We start from the raw sequence: 22699 nt of genomic DNA, 5'->3' as shown, positions 1-22699 counted from the left end.
CCCCACCCCTAAACCTCCCCCTCCCCTCCAACCTGATTGATGTCTGTCTCCAGTCTTTTTTGTGCTATCAGGCTGTCTCCCCTGTTCCCCCCATGGTCTCATGTTCCTCTTGTTTTTGTTCCTTTGCTGTTTTTGTTTTTCTTTCTTTGCTTTCGTTTCTTTGTTTGTACTCCTGCTCCCGACTACTGTCAGCGACTTCGGGTTATTGAGAAGCGCTATATAAATTAAATGAATTATTATTATTATTATTATCGTTGTAGCAAAAAAGACGGGACCGGAAAAGTCTTTATCGTATGTAGGGGTGCCCTGGAATATTTTATTGAACACAGGGGTGCCTTGGCAGCAGAAAGGTTGAGAACCCCTGCTCTAGGGATAGTGTTATTGTGATATTTGACCCTCAAAACATGGGTCTAGACACCTTGTTCAGTTATCTGCAATATTGGCTGAGATATATTAAACTGATTTCTTTGCGATTATATTTTAGTTTTTTTTTATCCACTTTCTCTTTTTCTGTATTTCCCTCTTATCCCAATTTAGTCGTTATGCCAATTCCCCCCTCCCCTTCCTGGTCGTTGCGCGCATGTGCCCCCCACTGGTCGGTCTAGGGAGCCCTGAAGTCTATCACATGCTTCCTCCGATACATACGAGACAGCCAGCAGCCTATTTTCACCTGGCAGTGACTACTCTCATTGGTGAAGTGTAACACGTGGGAGGTCACACTACCTTCACCATTTCCCTCCCTCGCTGTGCAGGCGCCCTGACCGACCTGTAGGAGTCGCTGTTTACAATGACCAGATTACCACCCACCGCCGGCTTCCCTCCCGCTGACACTGCCAATTGTGCCAGTATGACGACCGGCCAAGCCGGAGGCACCGCTGACAGCCGGATTCGATACCAGTGTCTCTGCTGTGGTAGACAGACGCTTAGTCCGCTGTGCTACCCGGCCACCCTTTCTTTGCGATTTTGATGATCGCGTCCTTAATTTGCATATAAATTATACATGGAACACTCTGACCACTTGTTAACATAGCCTATCAATCTAGAAAGTCTGGTTAGAATATTTCCGGGGGGTGCATGATACCCCCGCTATCTACTAGACTAATTAGGCTATGGGTTCCACAGTAGCATAGTGAACCAGACTGTCTCTAGGCGACCCGAACCGCGGAGTCGAGCCGTTTTTTCCCATGAACCGTTCCATCTCTTGTGTGTAGTAGTTCAATAGTTAAGTCTCCATCTTTGTCTTCCCATAAGCCTCTGCTGCAGCAGCCTCCAAGGTTGAAGAGACAGGTCAGCCTGCCATGCATGGTCCTCTTGTCACTATTAAGCTAATGAATCACTTAATCCTCACCACGAGATCAGGGGTGGAACTACATGTTTCTGGGCGCTCTGCTGCCATCACTACCTGGCCAGTATGGACCTGCATTCAAATACTCCCTTTACACTCCTAACTTACACTGCATGCTTTTTGTAGAGTTTGTGTAAAAATAAGCACCGCTGTTTATCTTTTGTCACTTGTGATTTGACAGACTGTCCCTTGCCAGGGCTCAACTTTTTTCACCAGTCCCAAAAAAATATTTTAGTGTCCTGATGTACACAATCCCAAAATATATATATTTTTTATTGAAATGATCAAGACTCTGATATAGAAATAATTTATGATCATAATGCTGATACTCTATAAAGGTAAGAAAGATTGATATTCTATTGAAATTGAGAAACTGAATAAAGACCAGTGCATTATTAGACAATGAATTAGGCCTAATGGGGTGGGGGTGATATATGGCAAAGGGCTAATAATAAAAAGGCTAATTGCAATCTAAACCCAATAAAAATAATGTTGCCTGTGCAAGGCCATCTCCATCACTGGACATGCTCTTTTACTCTCTCTTTTCTGCGCTCTCACTTGCCTTCCTCCAATCAGAGAATCCTCTCACCCACACTGATTCACTTTAGTGTTGTGCAGGAAAGTAAGTAAACATTATGCTTACCAGTAAATTGGCAAAATGTGATGAGCAGAGATTCAGACCCGCGAACCCACTTTATCATATCTAGATCGTAGCTTGATGGATCGTAGCACAGACAAACGCACAAGTGCAGCAACGTTATGTTAAAAGCCCATATCCCGAATCCGCTTCAAGGTTGACCTGGCATACTGTGCAGTGAGGGGAATGGCTCCCACCTACCTTTGTCAATGGTCTCTACTCTTAACTACACACCCTCAAGAACCCTCTGCTCTACATCTTCTGGCTGCCTCAGACCCACTCCTATCCGGGGGGGGGGGGGGGGCCATCAAAGAGAATGTGGCTATTCTCGGTCCTTGGCTCCACAATGGAGGAACTTCCCACCGTCTGGACAGCCGGTGTAGACCAAAAACACACTTCAATCAATATAAAAAAAAAAAAAACTAGCCATCGTCATTTACTATCATGCACTTTGCTACTAAATAATCTTCCTTGCCTACCGTATATTACTACCTACTATGCGAATGTCTTTACTACTATTTAGCATTTTATTTAGCTGACACTTTTATCCAGCTGCATGATAATGTTGAGATACAAGAACAGCTGCACACAGTGGTTGGAGCCCAGGCTCAAAACGGCTCGAGATCTTGAGGTAGAAAAATGCTGTTTTTGAGGACTTGATTAGAAATACAAAACGATGAATAAAAAAAATATATATATTACAGAGGTGTTCCATAGACTCACAGGAATTGTGTAAAAGTGCCCAAATAGTGAAAGAAATAGTTTCCCTGATCATCTCTGACGGTCCCAAATGACAAACCTGAGCGTCCAAAATAAACTCACTGCCTCAGTACAATGGGACGCTGTTAATGTCGAGCCCTGACTTGAGCTTTCTGTCTTTCCATCTTTCACATTTATGCTCACGCAAAATGTAAAGGATGTATGTAGCACAATCAACCGGGTCCCTGTTTTTCTAAACCTTCTTGACACTAAGATCAATCTGGTGTCCGAGTCAAATGGGCTAGTGCTATGATTGCTTTGGGAAATATGGGCCCTAGTGTATAAGTGTTTTCACCAGGTCAACATTTTGATCCTTGGATCTACCTTTTTAAGAGAATGTGCGGACTCTACTTACTGTATTTGTCCATCTGTCCTGCTGGGCCTGCTTGCTTTTGGTTGGGGAAACGATTCCTGTAAATTTCTCATGAACAAACATTCCTCTTTGGCTATACTCTCACTCTTTTAAAATTACTAAATGATGACGTTGAAAATGAAATGCTTTGCACCATTGCTTGGACCATCAATGCCATCTTGATGCACTGGTCCAGTGCTGTAAATCATTACATTGATTAAGGCGCAGTTCTTAGACTCACCTGGTGGGATTATGGTTTATTGTCACTGTGAAATATCGTAACCTTTTCTATTGAAAGGGCACAAATGCTCTTTCAATAGAATATTCTTACAGCAAACACATTTTAAGCAATTTCTCTTCCTTCCTCCCATCTGTCTGACTTGGATTTGTTTTTATCAGTCGTCAGGAAGAGCCGTTACATCGCAGTGCCTGAGCCTGAGCCTGCCAGGCCTGTTCTTGAACCTATCCGAGAGTCTTCTCACGCTGGTATGTGGGGTTGGGGGGCGGGTCCAGGGTGCAATGTGATGCTATTGTTCATTGCAGATTCTGAGTACTAAAAGTTCTGATCCAAATGTTACAGATTTAGACCATTGGTCAGGAACCTGTTTTGTGAGCTAGCTGCATGTGGCTCTTTAGGAGTTTATGGACCAACGTTTCTAGGGACTGCCTGGTGGGAACTACCCACTGGGGAGCTCCCCCGAGAACTACATACCTTTTTTATGGCATTTTTCTGTTTGCATTCGTACCGCCAAAAGGAACGCTGAAGTGACAACCCTGCTTCTGCCTTCTCTTTCCAGAGATGGAACGGGGCTGGTTGCTGCCTGCATAGATCACACTAGATCAACTTGCAACTAAGCATTTCCTGGTTGATAACGAGATGAGAGTGCTAGAGTGGCCAACGGCAAACTTTAAATACTTAACCATATCGAAGATTTCATTATCATATTTGTAGGTTAACAGGAGGCCATGGACTATTTCCCTGATACCAAGTCCTATACCAAGAAACATGTATAACATGCCAGAAGGATTATATTGCAATAATTTCAATGACCCCAAACTGATAGTCGTAAGTTTGTTGTTCAGTGAAAAGCGATGGATTGGTACTCTGTAATGGACGACACTGAAAGTTTAGGAATTCGTATCGTGCCTACATCCCTATTGCCTTCCTTTTTAATAATTAGAGTACACTATCTTTCCCACCCAGCCGTGTCTAACCAGCCTGGTAGGAGGAAAGATGCCAGACTGGGATTTGTTCTGCCATCAAATGGTGTTCCTGCCATAGAGAACGAGGAGCCTGTGACCCTCCCCTCCCAACCCGGCACTTCTATAGGTTTGTTCTGTGACCCTCCCCTCCCAACCCGGCACTTCTATAGGTTTGTTCTGTGACCCTCCCCTCCCAACCCGGCACTTCTATAGGTTTGTTCTGTGACCCTCTCCTCCCAACCCGGCACTTCTATAGGTTTGTTCTGTGACCCTCTCCTCCCAACCCGGCACTTCTATAGGTTTGTTCTGTGACCCTCTCCTCCCAACCCGGCACTTCTATAGGTTTGTTCTGTGACCCTCCCCTCCCAACCCGGCACTTCTATAGGTTTGTTCTGTGACCCTCTCCTCCCAACCCGGCACTTCTATAGGTTTGTTCTGTGACCCTCTCCTCCCAACCCGGCACTTCTATAGGTTTGTTCTGTGACCCTCTCCTCCCAACCCGGCACTTCTATAGGTTTGTTCTGTGACCCTCTCCTCCCAACCCGGCACTTCTATAGGTTTGTTCTGTGACCCTCCCAACCCGGCACTTCTATAGGTTTGTTCCTAGGAGTAACATGTCGGAGATGTCAAGGTAGCAGCATAATAAGCTTTCAAATTCATGGGAATCATCTGCTAGTGGACATTACACTAGCAGTTTGTGCTAGCAGGTGGTAAATCAACTGCTAGTAAATGAAGTGGTTTGTCTACTAGCTAGCTGATATCCATTACAGATGTTGAGAATTTACATTTTTGATGTTTGATGATTTCCTGTGAGCATACATACTGTATAAAAACAATCTGTAAAAATCACTACTTTTGTATCACTATGACCAATCCATGTGTTTTTTTCCCCCATTGAGGATTTAATTTGACTTAATTTCTCCTGTGACTATAATATTGGTTCCATTATCTCTTTGTATAGCAGGCAGGAGGAGGACTATGGCCTATCCAGATGGGACCAAGGGGAACAAACGTCTGTCCTGTCCTGTGAAGCAGCCCGACTTACTGACCAAGAGGGGAAAGGTCAGACTAATCTCACGATTGGATTTGGTGTCATGATTAGATATACATTTGATGGATGCATAGATATGATTCTAGATTGCTGTTTTGAGTTATTTATTCCCATTTGACTGGTAGACAGTTTTAATAGATGAGGAAGAAAAACTACTTAGTAGTTCTACACTTTTGTATTTGATTGACTGGATACTGCATATCAATACACCGCCTCAGTTAGTAAATGTTGTACATTTACTGAGTTTTACCTGCATGTTAAACTCTTAGGAAACTCTTAAATGTTTTGTTTTCTGACCTGAAAGAAAACATGTAATGAGATTTAACAATTTCAGTAGTGCCAAAGTGATTATTTAATTTAGATATTTTAACATTTCATTTTTAGATGGGGGATGCCAACCGGCCAAACCTCAAGTTCTATCAGATGATTGAGGATTTCAGAGAGACCCTGGAGATATTACCCCTGTCAACCTCCGACCTGGTAAGATTAGAGCCAGTGCCTGACCTATCTTAAACCTTTGCCCCTGACTCTAAACTCTGTTGCCTATACTCAATTTATACCTACCTACTACTTTCACGGTCTACAACTGCCCGACACTAATCATAATAATCTTAACCTTAGGCCATGGTTACACCATTGAATACAGAACGTTTTTGTTGCTGAATGATTACGTTTGCTGTCCCAAGTTAAAAAGAAAGCCCTAGCCATATTTTCAGAAAATCTGCCTAAAAGTACCAGTACATACCCAAGTAAAGGAAGATTGCTCCACTTCTACAAGGTGCATGTTCTTGGTATCTAGGGACATCTATGAGCCACAGGGAATGTATTCCCAGTGTCGCGACATATTGTGTCGGTTACTATGCTAGAGTACATTTTAATAAACCAAATGAGAATATAAATTTTTTTTCTGACTGAATAAGGGCCCGCGTCCACTTGGCGCATATTTCTGACCGCACGCATCTGTTTTCAATGTATTCCAATGGGGAGGGAGCGCATGCGGCCGCCTCTAGGAAGTGCGCTGCCGTCGGCTTCTTTTCTCAGCTTTTTTGTGCGGTCGAAAGTTTAAACTTTCTCAACTTTCAGAGCGATGCGCTGGGCTCATTTTCAGACAACCAATCACAGCCATTCATCTACCACTCTGTTTGTAACCTGACACCGGAGCTGCCTGCCTGTCTGGCTGTCTCCCACAGACCATTGAGATTCGCGACAAAACTAATAATAATAACTACACGAATACACTACTAAAAAGCTAATAAAAAGCAAAGGGCGAACTGTGGTGTCAGGCAATAACTATATATATAATTAATATACAATAAAGTTATTCAAATATGCTATAATATGTGCAAAACCGCGGCATGGCTGTAGATTTCTTTCTGTCATCTACAAGATGCGCTGCAAGCCAGCGCTGCCGGCGCACTCCCAGCATGTTTCACGGAGAAATATGCGCTAGGTGGACGCGGGCCCTAACACCATGCTAACATTGACAAAGTGAGAAATTGCCACTGAGCTCATTCAGCACCACCTTGAGATCAAGTGTACTTAAAAACCTAAGAAAATGAACAAAGGGCAGATTTACAGGTTTTTTTGTAGATGCACTACTGAATTTTGCCATCCGGACACATGCAATTTGAAATATGAATATAGAATATCAGGTCTATAAATGACCTTATTATGGCCAAGTCATACATCTATGGATTGGGCCAAATCTCCTCTTTCCAATGGCAGTTCAATCTGGATTCACAGCAAAGACTGTAAATGAAATGTACTGTAAGTACAGTTACTTTTGTATAACTTCCATAGCTCCGCCATTTTTGACCGGACTGCAACATGTATTTCTAATTGTGCGCTATGATATTTTGCAACAGGTTGACATGACTCGAGAGAGAGAGGGAGAGATGGAGATAGAGAGGGAGAGACGGATGTAGAGAGAGGAGAGATCCCTCAGAGCGCTCATGTGTTCCCCCCACACACACTCGGTCGCGAGTGTGTAAATGTTCCGAGACGAGTCGCACTGTATGAGAGCCTCTCTCCCTCTATCGGTGTCTCTCTTTTGAGGAAGTGTCGGTGACTGGGTAACCGCTTTCGCATTATTTCCACTCGCTCCGTTGTTGAGCGAATTGTTGATTGTGGGCGGTGGCTACAACCACAGAGGGGGCTGAGATATGCAGATCAGCAGCACCTACTTACGTCAGGGAGCCAGTAAATTCTGAATGCCTTGGTTCAGTGGGGGAGGTTCTTGTCTGAGCTGAACTGAAGAAATTTCACATCTAGTCAGTGTTGGTACAACCCCACATTGCTAGAAAACAACGCAAACCACAGGAAAAGGCCATTTATAAGATAGTTCCCCTTTAACATAATTGGTAAACAAATGTGCTGAAAATATACTTTGACTGCTGTTTTGATAGGCTCTTTACTCTTGGCTACATTTGAAAAAGATCGGGCTTAAGAGGTTAACTAACAACCTCGTATATATATTCATACATATATATATACACTTGTATATACCGCATATTTATATTTACCGTATATATGTAAAATAATAATCTTCATTTATATAGCGCCTTTCATACACTGAGTGCAACTCAAAGTGCTTAACAGAGACACGTCTTCTTTAAACAAGTCAAGAAGAAACAACACAAGTTGTTGTGAAGGGCCAGATTAAACTGAGAATCTACCTTTATCGTTTGATATACTTTGTATATTATTTATATATATACACGGAATATCCCTTTACCTACGTTCAAACCAGAGTAATATTCGCTCTCCTTATTGGATAGAGCCCTAGGCTCCAGGCAGTCTCGCACTCAGACAGGTGCAATGGGCGAGTTTGGGGCATGTCAGAACATGCCCGGAGGCAGTGTATTGATACCAGACAAGAACTGAGGTTTGGTACTAGATAACCACTTAAGTATATATGCTGGCGCAGGTGCGCACGGCAGCAGTTCGTCTAAGCAAGCAGTGTGACAAGTTCAGTGTGATTCTAATGGAGTGAGAAGCAGTGCGTCTAACAGAGCGTTGAGAGCATGTGCGAATAGGATAGTAAAGTGTCAGAGTTTAATGTAGTAACGTCAAGTTCGACCTAGTTTAATGTGAAGTATAGTGCACAGGAGAACCAGAGTCGGCGATTGCAGAACCATTACTGGTTGGATTATATTGATTTGGAACGTGGTACCCGGAGAAGAGCATCGTTGAGTTCCACTATCGTTTGGGATTCAACCTTGTGAGGATTACAACTCGGGCTGGCCTCGTGGACGGAGGCTGGCTAGCTGTCATCAGTGCTATCGAGCATTTGGATTACAATTATTGCTTTGCTGCTGATCAAGGGAGTTTACAAGGACCGACTCCTGTACCTGGAGTCTCTTTATTCTTCATTGAATCAGACTGAGTACCCGAACATTCCTCTACCCTCCAGGCCTTACACCCCCGGAGGGAACCCATTGTCTCCAGTCGGTACCAGTGTTGCCCTATCTAGTTGCTACTATACGACAGGTGGTGTCAACTTAGACCCGTCGTAGGATTCCTGCTATTCTTAGTGACTCATGCTATTGACTGACTTTACGTATATTCTTCGCCATACAAGCGCGACCCTAATTCTCATTCTGTAACCTAACGTTGCCTAATAATAATAAATTACCCTCAAATACTATTTCTTTGTCAATGCCGTGTTCTTGTGGGTGTTCACCATCTATATTTGATGTACTGTCTGGCCAGTAATTAAAGTACATAACTAGCAGTGGTTTAATCTATCACAATCTTGAATACAGTCAGGGTTTTGTAACCCCTCAGTTACACAAGTCAAGAAAAAACAAAGAGTACCATAAGGTCCAAAAAATTATAATAAACTCAAAATAAATAAATGCATGCATGCAACACTCCGAGACATACCCCACGCGCAAACTCACCTAACAATAGGAAAAAAATTCACCACAGGCAATGTGGAGGAGAGAAACCTTAGAAGGGCCATTCAAGGGGGGATCTCCCTTCTTAGATGTCGTGATAAGGGTGGCTAGGTGGCGCAGTGGCCAAGGCGCTCGCCACCAACACAGGAGATGCTTGGTTCGAGCCCAGCTCTCGGCGTTGCTACCAGCTTGGCTGGTCGTTCATACTAATACAATTGGCAATATTAGGGTGGGAAGCTGGTGGGTGGGGATCAGACGTTGTTGACAGCGACTCCTACAGGTCGGTTGGTGCGCCTGCGCAGTAGAATCAGGAAGCGGCGGGGGACGGGGGGGGTGTCCCTCCCACGCAGACCCTCGCCGCTGAGAGATCGCGCTGTGCAGGTGAAAAGATGCGACGGCTGCCTCCTTGAGTACCGCAGAGGACACGTGATGCAAGGCTTCGTCCACATTGCAGCCGGCTTGTGGGAGGAGTGGCCAACATCGTTCGAGACAGGGGAGGGACAATATGAAATTGGGGAAGGGAGAAAAATAGAAAATTGGGAGAAAAAGTAGATAAAAAAAAAAGATGTCGTGATATTAGTGTTGCATTAAAAACAGGCGAACAGTTGGTAAGCATGCATCCATGTGTGTAGTGAAACTGAGCATTTTATAAGATTAAAGATTGAGGCACAGGGGTGCATCCTCCCAGCCGAAGACGGGTAGACAGGGGGCGACGCAGAGAGGGTCACATGTCGAACACTCCGGTCATCACTACGAGACAGCCGGAGATGGGGGGGCACGCAGAGGGGGTCGCATCCTGGGTGGGTGTCATCACGGGACGTCCAGCACTCCGGTCATCACTCCGGGACAGCCACTCACAGGGAGACAGGGAGACGGGACAGGCGTTATACACATACGGTATTTGTCTGTATACCTGCGGATAATCCTTCTATATGCATAACTCTGTATGATGGCATGTACAATAATGCTGTATATACTGTTAACCAGGTAAGCCATATTAAACAACCATGGGTGAATGTGCCCGAGTCTTTTAATTTCTTTTCTCAAATATGTGACATTCTTTTTGTTTTATTGTACAGGTTAAACATCAAAGAATCTGTGTGGCTATTCGCAAGAGGCCACTCAATAAGAAAGGTATGTTTTTAGAATGACCTGTGACAAACCCCTCACCATTGTATTATTAAATGGCTATAGGTTTGATTTTTGGAACTTTGATTTATTTTATTTTACTTACCAATGATGTTGACTGGTAGAATCCTTTCTCAGCACAATCCATGCTGTTCTAGCTAGTTGGCCACAAACGAATGAAAAGACGTGAAGCTAGAGATTTCAGTGAGCTCATACAAACGGGGGCTCAACCCCATTGACTTTACATCAGAGTGGAGCTAACTAGCCAGAGCTGGTAGGAGGAACAACTTGGATTGTGCTGAGAAAGGACTACTGACCAACAGCATACATTGGTAAGTAGGAAATGGGGCAATGGTTCCACAAATCCAAACTATCCCTTTAACCTGATGCTCCTCTGGGAAGGAGATAGACATGGTGTAGAACTATCCCTTTAACCTGATGCTCCTCTGGGAAGGAGATGGACATGGTGTAGAACTATCCCTTTAACCTGATGCTCCTCTGGGAAGGAGATAGACATGGTGTAGAACTATCCCTTTAACCTGATGCTCCTCTGGGAAGGAGATAGACATGGTGTAGAACTATCCCTTTAACCTGATGCTCCTCTGGGAAGGAGATAGACATGGTGTAGAACTATCCCTTTAACCTGATGCTCCTCTGGGAAGGAGATAGACATGGTGTAGAACTATCCCTTTAACCTGATGCTCCTCTGGGAAGGAGATAGACATGGTGTAGAACTATCCCTTTAACCTGATGCTCCTCTGGGAAGGAGATAGACATGGTGTAGAACTATCCCTTTAACCTGATGCTCCTCTGGGAAGGAGATAGACATGGTGTAGAACTATCCCTTTAACCTGATGCTCCTCTATCAGAGCTGGCTAGGAAGGACATAGACGTGGTGTCTGTACCAGGAAAGGACACAGTGTTGGTCCATGAGCCCAAGCAGAAAGTGGACCTCACCAAGTATCTGGAGAACCAAACCTTCCACTTCGACTACTCCTTTCAAGAGACTGCCACCAATGAACTGGTGTATTGGTAATTATACTCTTAACAGACTTTATTGGTATGACATGCCAATGTAAAACATGCTAAACATACAAGGTAATTGTAGTAATAAAGCTGGATGGTAACAATAACATAATTGCTCATAATATAATTTGAGTTTGACAGTGTCTTAATTTCTTTCCCACAGGTTCACTGCCAAGCCTTTGGTTCAGAGTATTTTTGAAGGTGGCATGGCTACTTGTTTTGCTTATGGACAAACGGGAAGTGGAAAGACTCACGTATGTTTTAAAAAAAAAAATTTTATATAAAACATTTTATTGGATTATGCAATAGTCTCATCAGTTCTGAACCACATAATATCCCCATAACCCCTTGGACAAGGTTAAAGTCCTCCCTTGTTTCTTGGAAATAACTAATAGAAATAACATTGAAGCCTTTTCATGGATTCTGCAGCACTGACCGTACCTGTCCAGAATAACTCGTATGGGGAATTTCACTGTACATTGTTTTGGGAGGGTTTTCTCTTCAGGTTAATTCTGTGATTTTGGCTTTGGAACTTGTATTTGAAACAATATAGCTTCTTTACCATAGTGCAGGTTTAAGTTGAGTGGTGTTCCCCTGCTTTGGGGTCTAATTGATTGACTTTCTGTTTTATTCTTTTCGTATTATGCATTGTTCCTCTCGAAGTCTGAGCCTGCTCTTTCGAGATTAAATAAAGATTGAATGGGTCAATGTCCATTCAAGAGGATCTAAATTGGAAAAACCTAAAGGAAATTAATTTAAATAAAGTGAAATTCCAAATATATTTCAAATGTGTGTTCACATTCCCATGTATTTCCTGGGCCCAAGAGCGTAGCAATAACATGAATTCTTAAAACTAGTTGTATTCTACATTAAACACGTTGTCATGACATTTCAGACGATGGGAGGAGACTTCTCAGGCAAGAGCCAGAACAGTGCCAAAGGAATCTATGCTTTGGCAGGTAGGCTAAATGCTCTGGTCAAAATATTTTCATAGGCCTAAATGGATACTTACCAGGGGGGCCGTCACTTCCCCCCCCCCCCCCCCCAATCAAGTTTAAATAAAGCCTAAGTAGAGGAGAATTTGTTCAAAAGTAATTTAAACTTTTATTCTTTGAGCCTCTGCTGTGCTTAGCACTCAGTCGATCAGAGGAGAGACAGATGTGCACAGCAAGCAAGGCGCCTGAATATTAATTTACATTTTGAATTCGATCAGTTAACATTTGTCAGGTTGGATATTGGTGTGGGGGGGGGGAAGTGGCGGCCCTAATCCATACTGGTCCAGGGACCAGATCAGTGCTGGGGACCATCTGAGAGAGGCCTGCAGCTGGTGGTAACTAGGGGTGTAAGGATTCAGCACCAGGATGAGTTGTCTAGCTCTAGCACAGTCTCTGGAGCGTAACAGTAAGAAGCATTTTGTATAAAAGTATTCTGTACTTCTGTATGACAACTATTAAAGAAACTTGAAACTTGATGAATGTAGGCATGAGTGATGTGTAGACAAATGTATATCCTGACATCCACAAGGACTAATTTTGATTATCACGATATCTGCCTCATCATATGTTGGATAAATCAATTGACGTTCATCATATTGGACAGTGAGAACAATTGACGTTCATCATATTGGACAGTGGGAACAATTGACGTTCATCATATTGGACAGTGGGAACAATTTTCAATCAACATTCTAATATATTACCATACTTTTCGGACTATAAGCCGCGGCTTTTTTCCCCATTTTTCGACCCCGCGGCTTATATAACGGTGCGGCTTATATGTGGACAAAACCCGAAAATAAATATTTCTTTTTTTACTGCATTGAAATGTTATTTATCCTTATTTGCTAAACTTAATACAACTTGTAAATGAGTTAATTCTTGTTATTTGTCCGACAGTATTGTGTCCCAATTCTGGGAGTCATTCTCTGTAGAGGTGGGAGTCATTCTCTGTAGAGGTGGGAGTCATTCTCTGTAGAGGTGGGAACTTAAAGCTCAATATAAGAGGCCATGCACCACCACCCACAGAATCGAGAAAGAGCAATCAATCTGTCAATTCTTTCCGTGTCCGGGCCGGGTGAGGTTTCCCGTGTTGAGTCAAATTAAGCCGCAGGCTCCACTCCTTACATATGGTAATTAAACATTAAAACACATGCGGCTTATAGTCCGGTGCGGCTTATATATGTACACATCATTCAATTTAGCTGCTGCGGCTTATAGTCAGGTGCGGCTTATAGTGCGAAAAGTACGGTATACAAGATATATTTAGACAATAACATTGTGCATCACACCCAGGATGTATCAAGTCACTTTTTGTCTGGACATTTGACAATTTACTCGCATGTTGTGTTTTTCTTTGCAGCTCAAGATGTTTTCACTTTCCTGAACCAGAGGAGGTACGCCAGCTTGTCACCTTACGTCACCTTCTTTGAGATCTACAACGGCAAGGTACCAAACATCATTTGACTGTTTAAAAAATTAAAATAAAAAAATTTAAGTAATTTAGTTAATTTTGCCATTATGGCATATAGGGCAACTCACCCTCTTAGGGCTCCTTCTCATAATCCCACAATGCTGCACCTCGTCGCAGGTTGGTGTGGAAGGGGAGTTTGTGTGACATCATGCCGTGAGCTTAAATGCGATAACAACTGCTGGAGCCAAACGCCACCCCCCCCATTCAAAAGAAGCAACTACGATGGGATTCTCCCAGTTTGAAATTTAGATACTTGGGGCCGCCATGATCACTACCATGATTTTGCATCATATCCTGATTTTTTTTTTTTTTTTTTTTTTTTGGTCCCCAAACTCTACCTGTAATCTGAGCATGTGTCGTACCATCTGTCATTGGGTGGTGGCTTACCGGTGAGTTAGCTAATATATTAGCCTTTGCTTGTGATACAATGGTCAAGAAAAATATGGGGGGGGGGGGGTGTGTATTTGTTTGAGGGCTGAGATTGTAGCCCTAGTGACGCCGCTTGTGTCCGCCAGGTGTTTGACCTGCTCAACAACAAGGCAAAGCTGCGTGTTCTGGAGGATGACAGACAGCAGGTCCAGGTGGTGGGTCTGGAGGAGGTGGAGGTCTCCGTGCCTGAAGATGTCATCAAGCTCATAGAACTCGGCACAGGCTACAGGTGCATGATGTGTAGAGTCGTGGGGTTGTTGTTGGTGTGGTCGGTGATGGATGTTGAATCATTTAAACTTTTGATGTTGTGGTGATATATTTGTATTTACTTGTTTTCTTCCTCGGCACACGATGCAGTGTAATCTGATGTGATTATTGTTTAGATTAGAACCATTTATAAATAATTATTTATAAACGAACATGCCAACATTATGGGAAATGCGCTTACTGTCTCCAGAGTAGACGAGAAGATTGATAACAATTTCCTCTGTGCGTTCAGCAGGACACTATCTGGTTGCAAGCTAGCCTAGTTTAACAAATGAATGGAAGCGGATAAGGACCACTAGTCTAGCCTAACGTTTTGGCCAACAGCTACAGCTAGGCGGCCGCTTCCATTAAGTTCTCAAGCTAGGCTCGCTGGCAGCCGGATAGCTTCCTACTGAATGCAGAGAAAATGGTATCTATTGAAGATATAACATTGTTAGCTGGAGCCACTTTATCCAGAACGGCACACCCCGGTCAGAGAGCAGACACACCCCGGTCAGAGAGCAGACACACCCCGGTCAGAGAGCAGACACACCCCGGTCAGAGAGCAGACACACCCCGGTCAGAGAGCAGACACACCCCGGTCAGAGAGCAGACACACCCCGGTCAGAGAGCAGACACACCCCGGTCAGAGAGCAGACACACCCCGGTCAGAGAGCAGACACACCCCGGTCAGAGAGCAGACACACCCCGGTCAGAGAGCAGACACACCCCGGTCAGAGAGCAGACACACCCCGGTCAGAGAGCAGACACACAGAACAGTCCTTTGTAGTTTTAATATTGTATCAAAGGATCAAGGATGATGAGGTTTCTCAGAGTGATTGGTATTTCAGAGTAATTTCCATCCAGGTTGTAAGGCTGGATGAAACGGTGAGAGAGGGAGTGATATGTGGTATTTCAGAGGGATTTTGAGAGTGGTTTTCTGCAACACATAAGCAGAGAACAAGGAATTAGCGGAATGCATAATTAGCAGTGTTGGATTTCGGCATATCTGCCAGTAATCACCTCGTCACCTGTGGTTCCGTGAAGTTTCTGCGTTGTGTTTAGCTCTTACTCATCGTACCGACTGATACCCTCTCTCCCTCCCCGGTGATGCATCCGTCTCAAAAGAATTAACGACACACTGGAAAACAGGATACCTTTCCTGGACGTTGATGTTTATTTCCATAAACATAGCTTCTGTACCCGATGGGAAAACCGTTCGGAAAGGTCCTTGAAAAGTATATTTAATTCCTTAAATTCTACCGTCTCCTCTGCTATCAGTCCGATGGTGGTCGAGGCCTAGTGGTTATCCAAAAGCCTTCCCTGTTAGCCGAAGCTCGCTACCTAGAGGCCTAGGGGAGGGGAGGCCCCTCCCACCATCCTCCAGCTCTGTCTCTCTGTCCACGTCTATACGTCTCAGCTTCGTTTCCTAGTCTGACTAAACCCGGTATGTATCATGCACTATACACTGCCTGCATTAGGCCGCTAGGTGACCCATATGCATGACCACGACTAGTCTCTACCCCATGCCATGCTCGGCCTTGCGGCCAACCGAGCCAACGCTAGTGCTGACATGCCACTGGAAATATGCCATATAGCATGGTAGCTGGCTAGCATTAGCTCAATTAGCGGCACGAACCAAACGCAACACAAAGCAGCAAACCCCAAGTCGTCATAATCATACACAAATCACAGCACCCCAACAACACACAATGCAGGCTACATGTGACATTCACCTAGCATAAACCACAGGCACTACATTGGAGGCTGTTGATAACTTACTTCCTCAGGAACGCACTCTCAGTCTGCAATGGAAACACGGGTGCCGGCAATTCACCACCTGTATTTAATTACCAGACTAAGCACCCTTGGGCTGTCCAGAGAGATGCCTGACTAGGACTAAGAATAGAATAGAAATAATACACGGTATGACAAATGGTGGGTAATTTACAACAGTATCTATCTTCTTGTCTGACTCTAGACAGTAAGCACATTTCCCATAATGTTGGTGTGGTTCTTTTTTAAATGTCACGGTTTTGACATTATTTTGTTGTGGAGAATAATCTTCAGCTATAGATTGTTGTAAGCTAGTTGATTTTTAATTGCACAATATTGGTATACATCATTGAACAAATTTGCAATCATTGTCATGTAATTAGGCTACAAACAGACAAGCGCACAGTATTTTATTCAGCCAACCATAGATTGTAGGTGCTTCAGTGACATAAAATACTGTTGGGTTAGTAGAACAAAATTTGTTTACAAATCCATGTCCTTGAAAAGCAGTACTACATCGCTAACGGAACTAAAATGTCCTCTACCTCTCCTAGGACCTCAGGCCAAACATCGGCTAATGCAAACTCTTCACGTTCCCACGCCATCCTCCAGATTGTCTTGAGGCGGAACGACCGCGGCTATATGCTGCATGGCAAGTTCTCGCTGATAGATCTGGCGGGCAACGAGCGAGGCAACGACGTCAGCAGCAACGACAGAGCCACGATGTTGGAGACGGCAGAAATCAACCGCAGCCTGTTGGCCCTGAAGGTACACTAAAGAGTTGTTTACCGGTATGCTAGGGCGCTTGACACTTTTGGCAACCGTCTCTCGACGTGGCTAAGGTTTCTGTCTCTATGGCAACAAGACGCCAAGCTTCACAATGTTTTTTATTTGTTCTTTCCTCTGTCACTCCTGATGTATAAATGTCAAGTTTTTGCGAACATGGGCGTTGCATGTATTACACACCCTGCATATATAGTTGATGTACACTACTTGGGATATAATGTGTATGGATCCTGTGATTAACTCCTGAGTAAATGCATACAAGTATGTACAAGAGAATCAGGATGATGATGCTTCAACAGACTAATAAATAATTGATGAAACGGAATTTAACATTCTCATATTCACACTAGCGCAATATAATAATATCCCTTTTTGCCTATTGCTAATGCATTGTCCCTTATATCAGGATGATGATGCTTGGTTTGATCTTCATCAGGGAATCATTTATCACAACAGACTAATAAATAATTGATGAAACGGAATTTAACATTCTCATATTCACACTAGCGCAATATAATAATATCCCTTTTTGCCTATTGCTAATGCATTGTCCCTTATTTTCATGCAGTCAGCTGCTTGGTTACAATGCAAAGTATTTATTTGCTATAAGCCAATATAAATATTCTGACATTGGGGAAATAGTTATGGCTGACAAAACCCTTAATTAATAAGTAAAATGTTCAACTTAAAACAAAGTCTGACATTGGTATAATAATTTATAAACTATGACTTGTATTTAAATATTATAAAGCACTAACATCAACCCAAATTATTAACAGTTGACAACATCTAAATTTAGCTGTAGGAAAATTGTTGTAGGAATTAGCCACTATATTCTTAATGCAGAGGTGGCCAACCATGTCCTTTTGATCTGACATGTCATGAGACTTGTCTGTCAAATGTTTATATTCTGTTTGGATGGGGTGTATGTCGGGTGTGCTCCTTGGCTGTGCTATTATTTTGACAATTATTACTCCGATGTTCACTTGCTGAGCAGAGCAAATGAGCAAATGAATCGGGATGATGTTACTTGGCTTGATCTTTATCAGGGAATGAAGCACATCTCCTAGCAACACAGTGCTCAAGAGTTCTATATTGTACAGATGAATTAACAACATGTAGGTCAAGTGAATAAAAACTAGATACATTAATTCATCTAATTAATTGAGACAAAAGAAATTAATACAAATCTAAAATAAAAACAAGAATTGATATGATGGCCTTTATACTTGTGGGTGTCATCATACTGTACATGCACAGTAGCAGAGGCCATGGCATGATTATTAGAGATTGCTTAGATCAACTGCAGTGTTTCCCCTACCATTGCCTTGGCGGGGCGAGCTAGCTAAATTATACATAAATCGGTTTTCATATAAATCTATTTTCACTTAAGACTTTAAAACGGTGGTGCGGCACGGTCTACGGAGATGCAGAAAAAACCTACCAAATCCATTCCGAGACAACTCCGAGACTGACTAGCGTCGCACGTCTCAGTCTCTCTCTCTCTCCTCTCTCTCCAAGTAACCAAACGTTACACTATAAAAACAAACTGGATAGTTGATATAAGTTGATATATGAACTGGATATTTCATGTGAACTGGCCCGTCCCAACTCTAGTCTTTGGCAAGTTTGATAGTATTCACTGAGGATGGCCAGATAATGTTATTTAAACTTAAAAAATTATTATACAGAAAGAAGCTTCAGCAAGTACAAAACGCTGCTGACCGACAAAAGAGAATCCCTCACTGAGGAAAACACAGCCTAACCATGTATCACAATGGTGATGTCAGCCAGAGATGGGGAGAAGCATGAACCTTTAATCTCTTTGAAATAAATCACATTTTACAGTTTTTTTTCTGATTTCTTTTAAACAAATTATTATTTAGTTATTGCACTGCACTGGCAGTTGAACTGCTTTGAACTGAATTGGAAAAAAGAAACCTAACTGGCACTGAACATTGAACTACACTGGCACTTTTTTGCAGATGTACTGTTATTAAAGTTAGTTAAAAACATAATTTTGTATCGTTTTTTTGTTGATTAAATCCAAAGGAAAAAATATAAAATCAGAGAAATCCGAAAACGGGAAAATTTAAAACAGAGAAATCCAAAAACAGGAAAATTCATATCCGAAAACAGGAAAAGATAAAAACGGATTTCATAGGGCCCTAGTTAAGGTGAGTTAATAAATTCACTCTGAAAATCTGCTCCGCTCTGATAAACTGACTCTTGGTCAGAGTGTCCAGTGTGCACTCTGAGCCCTCAGAATCCAAACAACTTGAGTGCGCTCGCTCTGACACTGGTTGTAAATAGTTAGGAGTGTTGTATGTGCCTCCCTGTATTGTAAATAGTTCATATGTTTGTCACTACTGTATGTATAATTGTAAATAAGTAAATTTATGTGAATAAATATTGTTAATATTTATTTACCTAATTTATGTGCAATCGTTTCATTTTAGCTCAGTGTAGAGAAATGCACCGATACTAACAGTCTATGACGACACTGTTGACACCACGTATCTGTGACACACGTGCCCCACGAAAACACTAGTAGTTTTGCCCCCCCCCCCCCCCCCTGAAAAAAATCTTAGGGGAAACACTGAACTGCAACCTTCAGAATCTCTAGGTAGACTGTTGCTGAAATGCAAAGAAAGGCCTTTACTGCCCCCTACTTTTCTCATTCCTTTTTGGTATGCCATTGTTTATGAAGTCTGAGATTCGATTTAGACAAGGTTTGACTCTTTTCATTTCCTGTAGGAGTGTATCCGTTCCCTGGGTAAGAACAGTGATCACATCCCCTTCAGGGAGAGCACACTAACAAAGGTCCTCAGAGACTCGTTCATCGGAGACAATTCGAGGACCTGCATGGTAAGTCGATACAATAACAACACAGTGGTTCTCGTTTCATGTCAAGGACCTGCACATTGATAAACATTAGCCCACAGATCCCCGTTTGAAGATTGTCTCGGGCACCCCTGTCTGAAAAGATATAACGGTCTATAGTGTAGGTGGTGAAATGACCGTGTGAAACATGTGATGTGATCAGAATAGTTATTCTTGAGTGAAATGAAACTATTCCCCATTCTTCTGCCGACCCCCTCAAGGATGGAACACCTGACTTTACAACGAAGCATAAAGCCAAAATATAACATCCTGTTTGTGGTTTGTCTTTCCAGATAGCTATGGTGTCCCCTGGAATGCCATCGTGTGACTATACACTGAACACACTACGATATGCTGACAGGTACCCACCTCGGTTAAAGCTTTTACATTTAATGTGATGGTGACCAATGATGGCGCTGTATTTTATGTTGTATACTTGCATACTTATGTGTATATATAATGCACACTTCATAGACCGGCAATGTCACTCGCTTAATCACAGTCAAGTCATTCACTCATGGTTTGCCACTGTGCACCTAGTGGTGACCACTAGCTACAGAAATTTGTCTTAAGACCACTTAAATTAATGTGCCAATACATCTATGATACTCTGTCCTTGTTTACATATGGCCCAGGCCTAATTGCTATGTAGTGACCATACTGATGGATCTGTTTTCCTCCCGTCCTGGGGCAGGGTGAAGGAGCTGAATGGAACATCCAAAGCTGGTGGAGCCGTCAAAGCACAGGAGCCCATGGACGTCTCTTCAGACGAGGTCAGAGTTCACACAAAGGCCCGATCGTAGTCCAGAGATGGCACATAGGACTCCGCTGGGGTCTGCATGAGATTGGTTGGGATCTGCTGGGTAGTGTAGAGGTTTAAGCAGTCGCCTACCACCACAGAGACCCAAGCTCAATTCCCGACAGCGGTACCTCCGGCTTGGGCAGTCATCCCTACGAACACAATTGGCCATTGGAATAGTGACTCCTACTGGTTGGTCGGGGGGCCTGTTCATTCAGAGAGGGGATCTGGAGGAGATGGCGTGAACCTCTGTGTTACACTCTCCCAGTGAAACTCCTTGAGGCCATGTGGAATGAAGCAGCTGGTGACTCCGCGTGTATCGGAGGAGGCATGTGGAAGTCTAGCTCCAGTAGGACAGTGCAACGACCAGGGGGAAATTGGCATAACATTGGGGGATGGGAGAAAATAAAAGATTGGTAAATCAAGGAGCTGGTGTGCATGGGCTATGAAAGGAAATAGACTGCATGGACTGGATATAACTTGTGTTGATATACATGGGTGGTGATTATTTCATGAAGTACTTAACTTTAGTCATTTCATAGTTTTAAAATGACATGGAGTATTTGGCTGCTTTTGAGGATTATTATTTATTAATTTGTTTCATGTTTATGCAGTTGCCCTATTGGATATGATGGAGCACTTAGAAAAAGTCAACTTTCTCATTTGTGGTTACTTCATTACAAAAGGTCTACGAAAAATTGTGTCTAGGTTGAAAAACAAGTGAAATAATCCTTTCATAAAACCTGGTAAACTTTCTTCCTGTGTGCAAGGTTTTCTAATCATGCCTCCCTTCTCTGCAGGACTCTGTGGTTCCCAGCATGTTTGAGGCAATGTCTCAGATCCAGGAGCTAGAGGACAAGGTTCAGGAAGAACTCAAGGTATGGATGGGATGATGAATGGATAGAGGGGGGTGTATATACTTTTATAGATCAGATGGGTATAAGACGAGCCATACAAGCCTGCCACATGACTAGACATGTCTACTAAGTTGAACCGTAAAAAACTAAATATGCTAAGCAGTAAAACTGTGCCTTCTATAACTCATGGCAGGAAATGTCTCTTCTATGCTGTGATTCAAGCATACATACCCCAACCCCCCATTAGGGTTTCCACAGAGATGTGGAATTTCCCATGACTGGTGACACCGGACATTTAACAAAATTACCCTCGATATCTGTAGAGTTAACGTTATGCGGCTACATTGATCCGCTGTGTGTCGGTCTACATCTTTTCTTAATCCATTTTCAATGATTAGTATATATGTAAAAATAAGGAAGTTCCAGGCACTCTTCTACAAATTTGTTCTACAATGAACTAAGCTATTTATTAAAGCCTTTTTTATATACAAGAAGAGTGCCTGAAACGTCCTTATTTTTATTCAACTGGCTCCCTTCATCCAAGAGCACCTTCAAAGAAACACTGGATTCACAACACAAAGACGCTGCAGCCCTCCTTCTTGTTCAAATGAGTGTTGACGTTGGGTTCTAATTAAAAGATGAACCAACAGACGGTAATACCTTCAGTCACTTTTCTATCTGTTCATTGACAGACGGACCAATATAACTACCGGTAGCCTTATTTAGTGTGTAACACAAACATACTTTTGCTGGTCTAGCCTGTTCCTCTGAGTTCCTCCAGTTGAGCTTTCACTGCTACAGGGTTTAATCCGAATCCTCCACTATCGTTGTATAACATGCACCTCTAGACTAGAGCCTCGTTTCTCTCTTTCAGGTGAAGTTAACACTAGTGAATGTGAAACCTAAAAATAGCTGCTGTCCGCACGTTCAGTTTATAATGTTGTCTGATTTACACGCTTAAACATGTTTAGCACCCTTGGTCGTGCTACTGAAACGGTAAAGGAAAGAGGGATAATAGCGATGAAGTACTTAGAAAGAACAGAAGGGAGCGAGG

General features: G+C 42.9%; 1 protein-coding gene across 1 annotated transcript in view; it reads left to right on the top strand.

The window, feature by feature from the left end:
- The window catches only part of LOC311231844 (kinesin-like protein KIF2C), a 43103-nt gene that overhangs the window by 15444 nt on the left and 4960 nt on the right, over positions 1-22699 (top strand). Inside the window, exons 5-20 of the mRNA XM_084318465.1 lie at positions 1252-1287; positions 3493-3579; positions 4298-4423; positions 5258-5358; positions 5732-5827; positions 10326-10380; positions 11244-11406; positions 11564-11654; positions 12296-12359; positions 13759-13844; positions 14385-14527; positions 16875-17088; positions 19864-19974; positions 20283-20350; positions 20684-20762; positions 21589-21666. Coding sequence (XP_084174591.1) covers positions 1252-1287; positions 3493-3579; positions 4298-4423; positions 5258-5358; positions 5732-5827; positions 10326-10380; positions 11244-11406; positions 11564-11654; positions 12296-12359; positions 13759-13844; positions 14385-14527; positions 16875-17088; positions 19864-19974; positions 20283-20350; positions 20684-20762; positions 21589-21666 — 1598 coding nt within the window. The remainder of the gene's footprint in view (positions 1-1251; positions 1288-3492; positions 3580-4297; positions 4424-5257; positions 5359-5731; positions 5828-10325; positions 10381-11243; positions 11407-11563; positions 11655-12295; positions 12360-13758; positions 13845-14384; positions 14528-16874; positions 17089-19863; positions 19975-20282; positions 20351-20683; positions 20763-21588; positions 21667-22699) is intronic.

The sequence above is a fragment of the Notolepis coatsorum genome (genome assembly GCF_963971535.1).
Source record: "Notolepis coatsorum genome assembly, chromosome: 7".
Classification (NCBI taxonomy): Eukaryota; Metazoa; Chordata; class Actinopteri; order Aulopiformes; family Paralepididae; genus Notolepis; species Notolepis coatsorum.
Note: the sequence above shows the minus strand (reverse complement) of the source record. Positions and strands in the feature narration are given on the sequence as shown.